This window comes from Lepidochelys kempii, chromosome 10, assembly GCF_965140265.1.
Source record: "Lepidochelys kempii isolate rLepKem1 chromosome 10, rLepKem1.hap2, whole genome shotgun sequence".
In the NCBI taxonomy this organism is placed as follows: Eukaryota; Metazoa; Chordata; order Testudines; family Cheloniidae; genus Lepidochelys; species Lepidochelys kempii.
Genome location: NC_133265.1, coordinates 46900619 through 46917594, shown reverse-complemented (window position 1 = coordinate 46917594; position 16976 = coordinate 46900619). Strand labels below are relative to the sequence as shown.

General features: G+C 46.1%; 2 protein-coding genes and 1 long non-coding RNA gene across 4 annotated transcripts in view; 2 read left to right on the top strand and 1 right to left on the bottom strand.

The window, feature by feature from the left end:
• LOC140918557 (uncharacterized) overlaps positions 1–8578 on the top strand; it is a 31309-nt gene extending 22731 nt beyond the window's left edge. Inside the window, exon 5 of the long non-coding RNA XR_012161231.1 lies at positions 3062–8578. This is a non-coding gene — a long non-coding RNA (uncharacterized lncRNA). The remainder of the gene's footprint in view (positions 1–3061) is intronic.
• The window catches only part of ARID3B (AT-rich interaction domain 3B), a 47879-nt gene extending 36980 nt beyond the window's left edge, over positions 1–10899 (bottom strand). Inside the window, exons 1-2 of the mRNA XM_073363265.1 lie at positions 10698–10899; positions 6494–7137 (exon numbers count right to left, since the gene is read on the bottom strand). Of these exons, the coding sequence (XP_073219366.1) occupies positions 6494–7057 (564 nt within the window). The 5' untranslated portion in view covers positions 7058–7137; positions 10698–10899. The remainder of the gene's footprint in view (positions 1–6493; positions 7138–10697) is intronic.
• A 34-nt stretch (positions 10900–10933) lies between these two features.
• Positions 10934–13381, top strand: LOC140918556 (actin, cytoplasmic type 5). Of its 2 annotated transcripts, none has more exons than XM_073363266.1 (2): positions 10934–11095; positions 11718–13381. In XM_073363266.1, the coding sequence occupies exon 2, from the start codon at positions 11729–11731 to the stop codon at positions 12857–12859; it is 1131 nt and encodes a 376-aa protein (XP_073219367.1). In that variant the 5' UTR covers positions 10934–11095; positions 11718–11728; the 3' UTR covers positions 12860–13381. The 2 variants fall into 2 exon arrangements, with proteins under 2 accessions (XP_073219367.1, XP_073219368.1); XM_073363267.1 differs by having other exon boundaries at positions 10934–11145.
• The last annotated feature ends 3595 nt before the right edge of the window (positions 13382–16976 follow it).

Here is a 16976-nt window from a genome sequence, read left to right as displayed (position 1 = left end):
TTCAGTTACCACCTACAAAAGCCATAGTTAACCCTTTCCTCAAAAATAAGTTACTGGAACAGGTCACTGACAATTACAAACAACTTGTTTTTCATTCCAGCCTCTTGAAGCCCCAAACCTCCAAATTATTCATCTAAAAACTCCTATGATTGAGCTGTTTAGAACTTGAGTACTAATATTCCAACTCTCTGTATAGTGGCCAGAGTCTAATTTCCCCAAGAACCAAAATCCTGTGTCCAACTCAAAGGGTCCAGGATGTAAAGGTTCACCACTAAAACTCAAAATATCTGCACCTCAGGCATGAGCCTTGCCTCATGGAAAAACTCTCAAAGCTTTAATATAGCTTTGTTATTCAAATATTTTAATGAGACTCAGCTGAGGTCTGGTAAGGTTTATGAGACTATGAAATTGGACTTAAATCTCATTTATTTATTGTATTTATTCTGGGTGAACCTGTTGAAGTTTAGGATTCACAAAAAGTGAGGAGGCATTAGCACACTTGGAGCCTCACCTAGGTTTGCCAATGTACCTCAAACTTGATGTGCTTCCTCCATCACTACTATTTCAGTCCTAGTGTTTCCAGATAGATACTTGTCACTGGGCAACCACCATAATGTTTGAAGTCTATCTACACACTAAGCTAAATGTTGCTGTGACAAACCCTTTACTACCCTATCCCACTAGCTTAACAGCAAACACTGAGTTAATGGGAAATGTACAAAGGGGGTGATTTCAGGATTATCAGAGAATCAGCAGAAATTCCTTTTGTGGGTGGGGCTGAGCCCTAGTAAGTGAAACAGATGCCAGTATAAAGAAAACTGTTGTACTACAAAACACCGATAAGATTGGGATTACTGCCCTGAGCTGCAAACTCTCAGGCACTGTAAGAACCAAGTTATAATTATCACATACACACCTTCCGTTGTCTGGTAAAACTTTGTAGGAGCTGAAAAATCCTGCCCACTCTTACTAGCAAGACAGCACAATTCAACATCTACGGCTTTAGAGGTGCTTTTGATTCTAGTGATCTCAAGATTAAGTGGAGAAAATAAGAAAAGAAAGGACTGAAATGCATGCATTTGGAATTCGTTGGTTACACCTTTTAATAAAGATTCCTTTAAAACTCTCTCCCAGCTGTGCAGCTACTGCAATTTCCTGATTCCTAGTGGCACAGGAACCCAATGGAAGCCAAGAATTTCACAGTATTTGGGTACTGCTGAATCGGGCAACTGAAAAAAGTAAACCAAAGTCTGGGCGATGCAATTTCACAATGCTGATTGTATTTAATTTTCAAAGAAATCTGTGCTTTGTTGTGTGGCTGGGCAGACAAGATTAGCACTGGTATACAGCAAAGTCATTCCCTGCCAATTTACATTGGGGATAGACTACAGGGGTCAACTGGAGAGCGATCTGCTGTTGATTTGGCGGGTCTTCAGTAGACCCGCAAAATCGACTGCTGGTGGATCAATCTCAGAGCTTCGACCCGGGCTGTAGTGTAGACATAGACCTACTCTAACTAGTACACCTGTAAAGTAGCGCTGGAACAACAAGCTACAGGCATTTTTAGAGGCAAACACTTGAGCCAAATTTGGAATTTATAATCCCACGCAGATGGAGTTGCATGGGATATAAACCAACACCAAATCTGCTCCCTGGAAATTGGATCAGAGCATTCTAATTAAAAAATTAAACCCCCTTGCCTTACACTTCAAAGATAACAGGGCCAACAGAACAGTGAAGACAAAGATACATGGATTTCTCCTAGATAATTTTAAAGGGATATCCAGGGCCAGAAATTCAAGATCAGGTGAGCACAACTGTACGCACATTAATTTATGCATGCAATTATGCTTGTATATTGGGTATATCATTCTGTCATTGAACAGGCCACAAACATGCACAAATACCTGATTTTGTGCATGATCATCAAGTACTAGTGCACACAGATTTATCCAGATATGTGCACGCAACTGTACACACCCAATCTTGAAAACCTGGCCACAGAGTAAATTCCATTTATTTTTCTGAGACGTTTATCTGCTCTGGCTGCTTATTTCCCATTTTAAGTTACAATTTCAATGGTGACCTCAGCCATGATGCAACATGAGTCATCTGCACAGCTAAGAGCAGATAAGGAATTCAGATGGGGAATAAATGAATTCAAAGAAGGAAAAGCAGGTAAGTTCTTAAGAATCAAAGAATTTGTTTTCATGCAAAAGTTCTTTGCAATAAAGAGGAAATAAACAAACATGTGATACACACGCAGTTGCTAGTAGAGAAAATTGTTTTTCATTATATGACAGCTTTTTAAAGGTGACCCACAAGTGGAATTAGAAATCCATATTAAGAAGTGCACTGAGTTTTTCCAAATAAGGGGCAGGGCATTTAGCATGTAAAACAATTCATTTGTTTTCATGATTTCCAATCCCTTTGGATTACCAGGTATCCCCTCTGAATAGTACCACAGCATTGATTATACTTAAAGCATCACAGCAGCCATGGAACTTCTGCCGCCCTTTCCCAGAGCCAGTTTATAGTGATCACTCTAAGTGGGCTTCTCTTTGCCAACACATATCAGCTTTCTAAAAGTTAGGTCATGATTTTGAAGAGTTACTAGTGGTTTTGGGTACCCAACCTGAGACACCCGATTTTTAAGAAATACTGAGCACTAACCCTCTGAAAATCAGGCCCTTTTGAAGTGTTTTAAAAAGAGTTATAAGGCACCCAAGATCACCAGGCACTTGAAAATCTTGGCCTTATTATTTATAGCCCATGAAGGGATAAAAGTACTAATGTATATGCTTTGATATCTACAATCAAAGTTTTGCAGTGGTATAGCGTGCTGCTGAGCATACCAGCCTGAGTTTGAAGGGGATTCTCTGGAACCTGAACTGGAAAGGCAGCAGCAGAACTGAACTGGCTGCAATCTGCTCAGCAGTGAGGTTATTCCCAGTAACCAAAGAGACTGCCAAGCTATGCTTAAAACTAGATGAACTCACACCCAACCGTCTGCTAAAAGCAACATTTTCACCCGCAGAATTAAAATCTCATTTCTCTTCAGATGAAGACGGGCAGCCCACATCTCCCTTTCTGCAGGCGCCGTGGGAAACCTCAGCTGTCGGAGAGCTGATGGATTTACACAGGATTTGAGCAGTGCTAGAAGAGACTGAGCCTACTGCATCCGTCCGCCCTTCTTTCAGAACTTCAACCCCTTGACAAGCAGCTAACACTCCCTCGTTGTTTTGTGCTGACAGGATTCCCACCGCCCGTGTCAGAAGCTGAGCCAGCTCTTTTGTCTGATGGCTTGTTCTACAATTATTTACTTGGCTGTCCAAAGCTGAATAGGTCTCTAAAAGTAGCCAGACATCAATGCTGGTATTCATCTTTCTACCGCCCTAGTATTAGGTCCCTTCCAGAGGATCTCAGTCTTATGCTACGAAGTCAACATTTTTCTGGAAGACCTCATTTTTAAAAGAAAATCACTATCAAGAGAAGAAATACAAATGACTTCCCATTCCAAAATTAATGGCAAAAACCAACTAAATATAACCTACAAATATCATGAGATTGTCACAAAGTTTACCCCCAAAATCTGATGTGGTGGTGAATGTTCTGCCAGGCTCAACATCTGTACAGTATTAAAACAGAAGATAACATTTTCAAAATGCACATAAGTGACTTTTGTACCTAAGTCTCATTGACAGTCAATGGGAGTTGGGTACAATTTTCAGAAGTGCCTATTATCTGCTACTTTGTTGTTCAGTTAAAAATACCACTGCTAAAATCTGTACACATTTTAAAAACATTTGGACTCCACAACCTAAAAAGTTGTTATCCCTGCTTGCTGTAATCACAGCATCATTTAATCAGCCACTCTTCCTAATGATGCTAGTGCATAAACAAGCAAGCAAAACAAATCTGAGCTTGAACTTACATCTTTAAAAAAAAGTGTGTGTGTGTGTGGGGGGGGGGGAAGAACATTTATAAATGTTAGAGGATGAAATGAGGACATTTAATATTCTGAAGCTTCTAAAAAGGGAAGCACAAATCATTTTAAAAGCTACGTATTAATTAAATAAAAAGACACAGATGTGTGTCTTTTTAAGGTATTTTACCTCACCAGGAAAACAAAAAAACTATTTAAATAGCAGAAGAAAAATGTCTGCCTGCTCTTTCTTGCATTCAGAAATCACCACACAAGCTACTTGGTACTGACTTGAACCTATTTCATTTGAAGTCCATTGTAAAACTACTAGTATCTTAAGTGTGACTAGCATCAGACAGAACCTACCATCTTGCAGTTAAATTTTCACTCTCCTGCATGGAGACTCCAACTGAGGGCACAAACAAATCAACCTTTGATACTTACCCATCCCAAAGCGAGCATGATTCACCAGCAGTATTTTATACAACCATTGTGATTTTCATCTATGCATGTCAAAGTGCTTTACAAACACTGGGCCACATTCATGCATGCAGCAGAGATCCATGCAACACTACAGTCAGGAAGGCCACGGAGGTGGGGAGTAAAGTTAGTTGTAAACCCCTTTTTACACTTCCTGGATTCTAGAACAAACTTGGCAGGTCCAAAACCACATTAGGTTGCAACAGACCCCAAAGGGTCACACAGCAACTGAAGACAGCTGAAGTACAACACCAATGAGAGCTTGCAAGAATGTAAGCCAGAGTGGAGCTGTACCAATATCTCTATACCACCTGGGGAATCTTATGCCAGAGGTATTACCTGAGCACCAGAGCTGGCAAGTTGGTAGCCCTTACAGTTTGTCAGAGTGGCATAAAGGGGTTGCTATGGGGCTGTGAATCAAGCCTATTAACTTACAAAGCTCCATAATTCCTTACAAGATACGAAAGTATTATTCTGAAGCACAAAGAAAGTCACAAGGCACTGGCCAAGCCAGAAACAAAAACAGTCTTCTGAGTCAACATGTAAATATAAGCCTCTACCTCACCATGATCAGTAGCTACTACAAAGGAACCTACAATTCCACATTTTCCATTTTTTTAAGGCCACTACAATGTGCCACCAAGCCTTACTGTGCTTTCAGCTCCCTGACTGCTATGTTATATCAAGAGACTGGAAAAAGGGGAGTAGTCTTCCCTTCAGCCACTATACTCCCGTTTAGAAAGCCCATCAAGTTCTGAAGCAATTTCTCCAAAGACCTAGTCACCTGAATGACACACCCACCTAGTTTCCTGAGAATAGTCTGAATAACTCCTCACTCAAACTAGCCACTCTTGAGGAACAGGCATTTCAGAGTATCAGCTGGCAGGCTGCCAAATCCTACAGTCGCTTAGTTAGTGTGCTCACCAGCATGGAGTCAGGAATCCCATTTACCACTGACTTGGCAACTTTCACAGAATCCTGCCAAGTGCATCAACATGGAAGCTAGCGAATCAGGATATGAGTTTGATGATATTCCATGAGCTGGGTCATGTTATGCCAGTCAAATAAGAATCTTTCCCCACTGAAAAAAAAACAACTCATGATGGTGTAAAGCAAAGCCCTCTTGTCTCTGACCCACAGTATCTAGGGGACAGGCTTTGAACTGTGAGTGCTCACAGCAAACACTCATCATTGGCCATCACTAAGGAGTTCCAATCTTCCCACTTATTCACAGGATTTCCAAGGGAGAAACTCTCTGTCAATAGCCAAAGATACTTCCACAGCAGAGTTAATTCAACCCACACCTTAACAGCACCTAATGGAACACTTACCCAAGCTCACCCACACTATAGCTTGTAGCAAAGAGCAGCTAATCCCAACCCCCAAACTTAAACCTTAGGGCCAATCTCAACTCACCTATGGGCTGTTCCTATACCTAACGGAGCTAATCTTACCTCTATAAAGCACCCTAGCACTATACTAAAGAAATGCCCATTTATGATGAAGCACACAGTAAAGTGAAAAGCTCTTGGGCGTACTGGCATATCGCTTCAAGCACTGGTAATTATAGATTCAAACCCAATAGTAACATCCTACTGTAACCATTCAATAAGCAAGTCAGCCACTTTCCATCCACTCATGAAATACAAAATGGCTGCGCTGCTCAGATGATCAGGAACAGGATATGGACTTTTTCCCCACTAGGACAGAGGTTCAAATTCTGTCCAAGTTCATAGCGACTAGAAGGGGGTGGTCTATGTGAAATAAATTAAGTCAGTTACTAGCAGACAGGTGCCTATAATCAAAATTCATCACAACAACAGGTACTAACTGGCCCCATGCTGAGAGTCTCAGCAGAAAGGTGAAGGAATGAATGAGCCACAAAGACCAAGCTCCTTTTCCATCTTTAGCAGTGACCCTTGTTGATCAGGGTTGACACATGTAGATAAGGGGCTTTAATTTACCTCTTCTTTGTACAGTTAGAGAGCTGCACCCCCAGAGCTGGAAAATATAGCCCCTTTCACAAGTACTAAATTCACTTTTGAAAGAAAGAGCTTTTGTTCAGAGAGAAGAAATGTCAGCACTGACCTGCTTGAGCTGCTCATCCATTCTCCAGGTCTGCCGCCCAGATGGGGAACCAGAATACGATTGTTTAGTAGTGTCTTTACCCTGTTCCTCCTTTCCCTGCTGTCCCCGCTGAAGTCCTGGGGCTGGAAGAGTAGACACCACTCTTTGGTTGTGATGGGCAACTTTTTGAGAATGAAAATACTTCAAAGTAGAACAGGCATCTTTCCCAGTCATTTCAGTGTCCTCCTCAAGATCTCCATCTTCCAAACCCTCTTCCTCTTCATCCTCTTCCTCCTCCTCCTCCTCCTCCTCCTCCAGCTCCGAGGTCACACTGCTCTGATCAAAAGCTCGGGTGGCCCCAACTACAGGTGGGACTTTGGCCAAAGGACCAAGTGCTGTGCTGCCCGAAGCCCTGCCAGATGTGGCTGCTAGAACAGCCTGCTGTGCTGCCAGCTGCTGAGTATAAAGCTGCTGGGCTTCTCTCATCTGCCTCTGCTGTCTCTCTCTGGAATCCATCTGCAGAGGACCTTGCTGCTGTTGCTGCTGCTGCTTCTGCAGCTGCTCAACAACAGCCTCCAGCTTCATCCCGCAGTTAGCATGGCTGTGAAAAGACAGCTTTTCTACCCAGCAGGGCTCAAGCCCCAACCTTCAGAGATCAATAGAACCTAAAAGATAGATAAATATTTGTATGAATATAACACACTTTCATCTTCTTCCCTGTCGGAGGATAAGCAGGCTGCAAAGCCAGTCCTCTTTCCAGTCCAGGAGACCGTAAAATAAAACGCCTAGAGTTTCGCAGCCTCAGGCTCAAACTTGCACTCCATTTTCAGTGTGTTTAATTGTATTTTCAAACTGAACACACGACAGCATAACCTCAGTTTTACAAACTGCAAACTGCTTACCTGCCCCTGCCCTAAGAGCATATTCTTCACTGACCCTTCTCCCACAAGTTTTACTAACTACCTTTAAAGCATTAGATTTTAAATTTAGATTTCAATCTCACTCCATATACTATTTTAAGGAACTGCACATCATAATAATTGCACTGAGTGCATGCCCTTTAAGTAAATGTATTTATAATCCTGTACCAAATACTATTGTCTTTGCAAGTTATTTCCTGACCTCATGATTTTACAGAAGTTCCACATGCTCCTTGAGATCTTAGTAAAAACAGGGCTCTTTTAGCACTTGTTACTCTGAGTAATTTGGATGCCATGCAAGTAAAGATCATCCTACCCCCAAATAGCTAGTCACCTGGAAACCTTTACCCCAGCTTCTTCACACACAGCTCTGCCAATGCACCTAACATCCCAAGCTGGGACACTCTCCGTTACTCTAACTGGAGGATGCACAGGACTTTGTTAGCACTCCATTTTGATGTACAACATCCCCTACTCTTCCAGCATTAGGCACCTCTTGAACAGAGACTAACACACCTGGCTAGAGCCAGGTATACTGTTGAGACATACTAGGCAAATCCTGGGAGAACAATGGTGCTCCTAATTTCCAAAGGCTAAAGGAGAATGTGCATTTCCAGGCATTATGACAGAAACCAGAAATGTAAGTTGAACTAACTTGCTAAGTAGCTGCCCTTCGAGACTTACTAGTAAATCAAAACACAGTCAATAATGTACGAGAAACAAAGGAAAGGCAGCCAGCAAACAAACTAAGGAAATCCTCCTTCCACCCACATAACCAGTGCTGTGGTATGCAATCTAACCAACACCAGGTCCTTAAAAAGGAGGATAGTTTGCTAATGCTTTATGATCAAACACAAGAAAACACACTTCTGTAGGTAAGTCAAATACACTAATTGACCTAATTTCCATAAAATTCCAAAATAAGAAAAGACCTCAAATGTCCCTAGATTCTCCTTGAAGAGATTCAACAATATTTTCTGCAAACATAATACAATGGAACTGATTTTAAATTGTGCAAGGTATAATACTAAAGACATTTTTCTCTGTATTAAGCAACTATTGTCATAAATAAAATCATTCCAATGACAGGTCTATCAGCATTCTTAACTATCACACACCAATATATCCTTTAGCTTAAAAGTGAAGCAACACACAGTTCGAATGTCAGTAACAATCATACATCATCTGGCATGTGATTAGGGCATCAAACACTCCTCAGGCACAATATACAGCCTGGCATTGGTGTTATAATACATACACATCTCCCTTGTACAATAATAATGAACTGGAATGTGGATTCTAACATTAAGCACAAAGCAGACTGCGTATTACTGTGCCTAAGGCATGTGTCTACAACTCCCACAACACATCTTATTGTGTAGTGCCGCACCTGAGGCGTGTTAGGATGTCATCATACCTCATATGTAGCAATACACAAGAGGGTGTGCAATTAATACATGTCTCATGTACAATACAATAATAAGTGACTGGTATGTGATTAAGGTCAGGTAAACACACCTCAGATGCAGAAACACAAGCCCTGGTATGCAGTTCCAGTGTGTCTCACACAGCTCTGATACAATAATGCATGAAAGGTTATACCAAGATTTATACATTTCTCCTGGGTGCTGTGATTAGACATGAATGTGAAATATAAGGGCTCCAGGGAAGTTGGACTAGATGACCTCCTGAGGTCTCTTCCAATGCTAATCCAGAACCAAAGATATAGTAACCACACCCTGATTAGGTATCAATGTGATTATAAAAAGATATTCAACATTTGAGTGTTTTAAGTAAATAAAGATATTTAGAACAAAGAGTATAAGATCAGGATAATTTTTTTTTTTTAAATTCTCCATCTAGGTTGCTATTACTACTTGAGATAATTAAAAACAGTTTTAACATCTGATTTTCTTTTCAGCATTAATATCTGCTTAAGGGCTTAGACTACACTGGCAACGCTAAAGCAGCGCTCTAAAAAACCCACCTCCACGAGGGGCGTAGCTCCCAGTGCTGGGGCACTGTCTACACTGGCGCTTTACACCGCTGAAACATGCTGTGCTCAGGGGGGAGTTTTTTCACACCCTTGCGTGAGAAAGTTGCAGCACTGTAAATTGCCAGTGTAGACAAGCCCTAACTTTTTGAACTACAACCAACTCTGGTCAGTGAAACTACTCAGATTAACTTTCACATTCTCATGCAGTAACCCAAGCTCATGTGGATTTCCATCCTGGAAGAGCAGTTAAAGAAAAAGCCATCCCATCTGAATTTTTAAACCTTCCTTCTTTGTTTTAAAACAAGCTAATTATTGCAATTAAACCACACTGGTAATGTTCTTCTGTCAGTTTTGGGTGGGGCTATAAAAAGGACATTTTGAAACAGAAAAAAACACCGAAAAGTATACAATTCAAGCTCCTCTGAAAACAAATGAGGGGTTTTAGAAAGGAGTAGTAAGCAAAACTGTGAATGCTCCCTGTATTCTCAGACAAGCTCCACTATGGAATGTTCCTGCTCCCCCAAGCTTTATTATCTCCTCTACATCTAGTTCTCACACCAAGCCACTGTAACCTACTTCCCTAAACCAGCCCCCTAACTAACCGCTTTCACCCATAACCTGTCACCTAACCAACTCCTCCCATCATAGTCACACTAATCAATTCCATAGTCTGTCCCTCAAACAAACCAAATCCCCCTCCCCAATAAGCAGCCCCAAACAAATCCCACTAACCCAGAGCCAGTCATTCCAACTAATCCCACAGCCTGCCCCCAACCAACCCACTCCTTCTCAACACTCATAACCCCCTCCTCATAGAGCCCCCCAACTAGTTCCCTCAGCCTCCCTATAACCAGTCACATATCCTGCCCCACAAAACCAACTCTGCCAATTAGCCCCCATAACCACCCCTTCCCCTCCCATCCAGACTCTTCAAACCACCTATAACTAGCCCCCCATAACCAACCAGCTTCTCCAAAACCTTCATAACTAGCCCTTCAACAACCCCACAGCCTGCCCTCACCCCCAGTCTCCAGCCCTACCGCTACCACACGCATCCCCAGCCCCTACCCCCATCTCTACCTCTACTCTCAAACCCACCCCCAGCCTGCCCTCACCCCCACCTCTACCCCGCCCTCGCCCCCAGCCCTACCCCTGCCCTCGCCCCCAGCCCCCGCCCCCAGCCTGCCCTCACCCCCCCCACCGCCTGCCCTCACCCCCATCTCTACCCCTACTCTCACACCCACCCCCATAGCCTACCCTCAGCCTCCACTCCCAACCCTCCCACCAGCGGGAGCAGAGGGGCCATTACCTCCTCCGGAGCGAGGGGAGCGGGTCACTGCAGGCCCGTGCGCAGCCACTCGACTCTGACCGTCACCCCTCCCCCGCCCCCCTGAGCAAGACCGGAAACGGGGCCGGGAGGAGGGAGGGGGCGGGGTGCATAGCGGAAGCTGCGCCACTAGCCTCCCCTCCCCTCAGCAAGAGCGCTGACCGGAAGTAGCTGTCAGGAGGCGGAGTCAGCTAGCGGAAAGTCTTCGGGAAAGGAGCGGAACTGGGGCGAGGAGACGGGCCGTTATCACCAGCAGCCAATGGGCGCGCGGGGCTGGGGCCGGGTTTCCGGTTCCGGTGGTGATAAAGCGGTGCTGGGCGCGGGCGCTACTGACTGCCGCGGGGAGGAGCTGAGCAGGGCCGGAGCGTGTGGGGTTGCAGGTGACGGGGACGGGACGGGACGGGGAGACTCTCCGCTGCGGTGGTGGCAGGTGACTGGCGGTGTCCAACCTGCTGGGTGTGGCAAGCAGGGCCTGCCGCCCCCGCGGGCGCCCCCCCCACCCCGGCAGGAAGCTGCAATTAGCCGAGCTAAATGGGCGCAAACCCCTCATGTGAACACGCTTAAACCACGTCGGTATTGGCGTCACCTGGTGCTACACGGGGGTAGGGGAGAGGCTGGGAATGAGCCTCGGGATTCCCAGACTCGCCCGGCGCAGCCATTGTCTGGAGTGCAAAACTGCGCCAGTTTAAGTAGCTCAGACTTAAACTCCCCTGCCTAGGCTGCTGCCAGTGCCTAGAGTACAGTCGCTTAACCTGGCTGAGGGCTTGTCTCTCTGTGCCTGGCTGGCACAAGGACCAGGTCATGTGAGCGGCTGGGATCTCCCTCAGGTGAGACAGCCTTATGCACCTCCCCATACAGGCCTGCAGCCTTGCTCTCATGTTAGTTTCTAACCATGGATCCTTGGCCTCTTGCCTGAATGGTAATCTAAGTAGGATTTATGGGGAGGCCAGCCAGATATTGACAAACCTTCGTTCTCTGTCCCCCCCTCACTGTCTCTCTCAGATTAAATCAAAATGGCTGATGAAGAAATCGCCGCCCTCGTTGTTGACAATGGCTCCGGGATGTGCAAAGCTGGCTTTGCTGGGGATGATGCCCCTCGAGCCGTGTTTCCTTCCATCGTGGGACGCCCCAGACACCAGGGTGTCATGGTGGGCATGGGGCAGAAAGACAGCTACGTGGGCGATGAGGCCCAGAGCAAGAGAGGCATCCTCACCCTGAAGTATCCCATTGAGCATGGCATTGTCACCAACTGGGATGACATGGAGAAGATCTGGCACCACACTTTCTATAATGAGCTGCGGGTTGCCCCTGAGGAGCACCCTGTCCTGCTCACTGAAGCCCCCCTGAATCCCAAGGCCAACCGAGAGAAGATGACACAGATCATGTTTGAGACCTTCAACACTCCAGCTATGTATGTGGCTATCCAGGCAGTGCTGTCCCTGTATGCCTCTGGGCGTACCACCGGTATCGTCATGGACTCTGGGGATGGGGTCACCCACACAGTGCCAATCTACGAGGGGTACGCCCTGCCCCATGCCATCCTTCGTCTGGACTTGGCTGGCCGTGACCTGACCGACTACCTTATGAAGATCCTGACCGAGAGAGGCTACAGCTTCACCACCACGGCCGAAAGGGAAATTGTGCGTGACATCAAGGAGAAGCTCTGCTACGTCGCCCTGGACTTCGAGCAGGAGATGGCCACAGCCGCTTCATCTTCCTCCCTGGAGAAGAGCTATGAGCTCCCTGATGGCCAGGTGATCACTATTGGGAATGAAAGGTTCCGGTGCCCAGAGGCTATCTTCCAGCCTTCCTTCCTGGGGATGGAGTCCTGTGGCATTCACGAGACCACTTTCAACTCCATCATGAAGTGTGATGTAGATATCCGAAAGGACCTCTATGCTAACACGGTGCTCTCTGGCGGAACCACCATGTATCCTGGCATCGCTGACAGAATGCAGAAGGAGATCACGGCCCTGGCACCCAGCACGATGAAAATCAAGATCATTGCCCCACCGGAGCGTAAATATTCCGTCTGGATTGGTGGCTCCATCCTGGCTTCTCTCTCCACCTTCCAGCAGATGTGGATCAGCAAGCAGGAATATGATGAGTCTGGCCCATCCATTGTCCATCGTAAATGCTTCTAAAGAGGGTCTCAGCAGGTGTGCTCAGCCTCTGCTGATGGGGTTACTCACAGTAATTGTCAGGGCAAATGTATTTACCAAATTGAGTAGTTACTTGTAAACTTTGCCCTTGAAAAGCCTTTCATGTTGGACCAATATTGTTTGATTTACTCACCACCTCTTATGTTTAACTTGACTATTCCTTTGATGTACTGTGTAGTAACTATACCCCGTGCATCTTAAGCTCTGTTACAGGTTGCACATGTGATGAAGGTTACAGTTAACTGTATTAGTGGAGAGTGAGAGAGCACGCTACCTGTTAAGCTTTAGTTTTCCTGTGGCTGACTAGTGACCCTTTACTTCCCCTGCCTTAGCTATAAATTCCCAGGGGCTGGAGACTAGACTAAGGGTGGTTGACTTTACTATGTAACTTTGGTGTAAGGGGATCTCAGAAGTAGATTTGTAACTAACCCTAAAGGTGATAACTGTAATGTCACTGACCACTCCTTGTATAAGGCAAACTAATAAACTTCTGTGGTTTAAAAAGTTCTCATAATTATATGCTTGGAATCACATGGTCTGCCCACTAGGCTGAATGAACCTGGTCATCTCACTTTTCAATAAAACCATCATATATTGGCTAAATCATAATTCTAACTCTTGCATGCCAAATTTGTGATATACAGAAGGCTGATGCCTCATTAGGAACAGTTGTGCTGGACACATGTACTCTGCCACTCCAAAGTGGAGAGAATAAATGTAAATATTAAATTTCTGGTGATGTGATAGCAGAGTTATGAACCTCATACTCAGTTTGTAGATGGTTCCTTTTACGTGTCGTTCTCTGACATTGAAAGGCATAAAGTAAGAGAGAAGGGGGGAACAAAAGTACTCTAATATCTTGATTCAAAGGAAGCTAACACTATTTCTAATGGTGTTGCAAGTAGGGAGATATCTAAAAGCAAAACCAGTGTAATATAATGCAGTTAACTCATATATGGCCTGATTTTTTAAGTGTACAACTTTGCTGTTGTATAAAGAATACTTTCCTCTTAAGGTAGCTGAATGGCATTGGGGTGGAGTGTTTTACTGCCTCCATTGTTGGCTAGCTGAAGATGGCTTTCTACAAGGCTAACACACCAGCACAACCATGCAAAGTTGCACTAGCTGTCCTGGGAAGAGTAACTTGCGAAGAAGATACAGAATTTCCCTACATATAGTAAAAGGAGACCTTAACCATGGTTTTAAAAACTGCCACTTTGACCTCCTTCTGGAGTTGTCTTGGGGTTGCGGAAGGGAAGATACTAGAGCAGCCAAACTTTTTGGCCTGAGGCCCATATTGGGTTTCCAAAAGGGTAGGGAGGGCTGGTTAGGGGAGGCTGTGCCCCCTGAAACAGCCAGGCGTGGCCCAGCCCTTGCCCCCTGATGGTCCCCCTCCCCTGGGACTCCTGCCCCATCCACCTGTCCCCTGACTGCCCCTACCCCATCCACCTGTTCCTCCCATTCCTAACTGCCTCCCAGGACTCCTGCCTCATCCAACCATTCCTTCTGACTGCCCCTGGAACCCCTGCCTCCAGCTGCCCCATCTAACCCCCCCTCCCTGACTTTCCCCCAGGACCCCTGCCCTATTCAACCCCCCTGTTCCCTGACCTCCCTGCCCCCTATCTACACCCCAGCTCCCTGACCACCACCCTGAACTCCCCTGCCCCCCCTTACCATGCTGCCTGGAGCACCAGTGGCTGGCGATGCTACGGCCACCACCCGCACAGCACAGAGCACCAGGTCGGGCCGCGGCTCTGCCACTGCGCTGCCGCCCAGAGCATTGTGCCGGTGGCCCAGTGAGCTGAGGCGGTGGGGGAGGGGGAACAGCTGGGGAGGGGCCAGGGGCCAGCTTCTTGGACCAGGAGCTCAGGGGCTGGGCAGGAGGGTTCTGCGGGCCGGATGTGGGCCGTAGTTTGTCCACCTCTGTACTAGAGCTGAATACTTGCAGTTTCCTTCAAATTCTCTCAGTAGCCTACTACAGCATAGCACAGTGTGAATTTCTAAACAGTTTAGCAGCTGCCTCTATACAGGAGATCAGGACTGACTCCTCAATCTCCCCCAGTCCTCAATTATGCAGTTTTGTATTTTAAAATGGTCTTGTTCTGTAGGTGGGCAGGTAGGGGGAAAATATTGTCCTCAAACATCAAAATCTGAGATCAGACCAATTGATGATTACCTCCCAGCTTCAGGCTGCCCCAAAATGACCTCCAGTGTTTTTAAAGACAACTTATTTGTGGGTCTTTTCTATTCTAAAGAGATCACTGAAAGATGATTACAAAAGCACAACGTGGACAGAAATATTATATTGCAATATTAGCTTGGACTGGGATCCTATGTGCTAGATGCTATACAGATAGAAGAAACAGATGGTCCCTGGCCTCAAAGAGTTTGCACTCTAATCCAACTACAACACTAACTCTACAATATCTTGATTTTTAATAAGGCTTTGGACACAATCCCGCATGACATTTTCATAAGCAAACTAGGGAAATGTAGTCTAAGTTACTATAAGGGGGGTGAATAACTGGTTGAAAGACTGTATTCAAAGAGTAGTTAGCAAGGGTTTGCTGTCAAACTGGGAGGGTGTATCTAGTGGGATCCTGCAGGGATCAGTCTTGGGTCTGATACTGTTCAATATTTCATAAATGACTTGGATAAGGGCACAGAGTGTGCTTATAATATCTGTAGATGACATCCAGCTGGGAGGGGTTCTAAGCAGTTTGAAGGACATGATTGGAATTAAAAATGACTTTGACAAATTGGAGAATTGGTCTGAAATCAACAAGATGAACTTCAATAAAGACAAGTGCAAAATACTTCACTCAGGAAGGCAAAATCAAATGCACAACTACAAAATGGGGAATAGCTGGCTTGGCGGTAACACTGCTGAAAAGGATCTGGAGATTATAGTGGATCAAAAATGAATGAGAGTCAACAATATAATGCAGCTGCAAAAAAGGCTAATGTCATTCTGGGGTCTATGAACAGGAGTGTCATACATCAGAGACAGGAGGCAATTGTCCCGCTCTGCTGCACACTGGTGAGGCCTCAGCTGGAATATTGTGTCCAATTCTGGGCACTATAGGAAAGATGTGGACAAATTGGAGAGAGTCCTGAGGAGATCAACAAAAATGATAAAAGGTTGAGAAAACCTGATGTAAGGAAATGTTGAAAAATGGGCATGTTTTGTCTTGAGAATAGAAGACTGAGGGAGGACCTGATAATAGTCTTCAAATATGTTAAGGGCTGTTACAGAGAGGACTGGGATCAATTGTTCTTTGTGTCCACTGTAGGTAGGACAAGAAGTAATGAGCTTAATCTGCAGCAAAGGGGATTTAGGTTAGATATTAGGAAAAACTTTCAGACTATAAGATGGGGCGGGCAAACTTTTTGGCCTGAGAGCCACATCGGGTTTCCGAAATACTATGGAGGGCCGGATAGGGGAGGCTGTGCCTCCCCAAACAGCCAGGTGTGGCCCGGTCCCCGCCCCCTATCCAATTCCCCAGCTTCTCACCCAAAACAGCCCCACTGGGACTCCTGCCCCATCCACCCGCTCCTTGTCCCTAAACCCCCCCGCCCCATCCAACCCTTCCTCTCATTCCTGACTGCCCCCCTGGGACCCCTGCCCCATCCAACCACCCCTTCTCCCTGTCCCCTGACTGCCCCATCTAACCCCCCCTCTCCTTCCTGACTTTCCCCTCAGGACCCCTGCCCCCATTCAACCCCCCTGTTCCCCACCCTCTGACCTCCCCGACTCCTATCCACACCCCCACTCCCTGACCACCCCCTGAACGCCCCTGCCCTCTATCCAACCTCCCGCCCTGCTCCCTGCCCCCTTACCGCACTGCCTGGAGCACCGGTGGCTGGCGGTGCTATAGCCGCACCACCCAGAGCACCAGGACAGGCAGCCGATGGAGCCAGCCACGCCACCTGCACAGCACAGAGCACCGGGTCAGGCCGCGGCCCTGCCACTGCGCTGCTGCTCAGAGCATTGCGCCATCGGCACAGTGAGCTGAGGCTGCGGGAGAGGGGGCACAGCGGGGGAGGGGCCGGGGGTGAGCCTCCCAGGCCAGGCCAGGAGGGTTCCGCAGGCCAGATG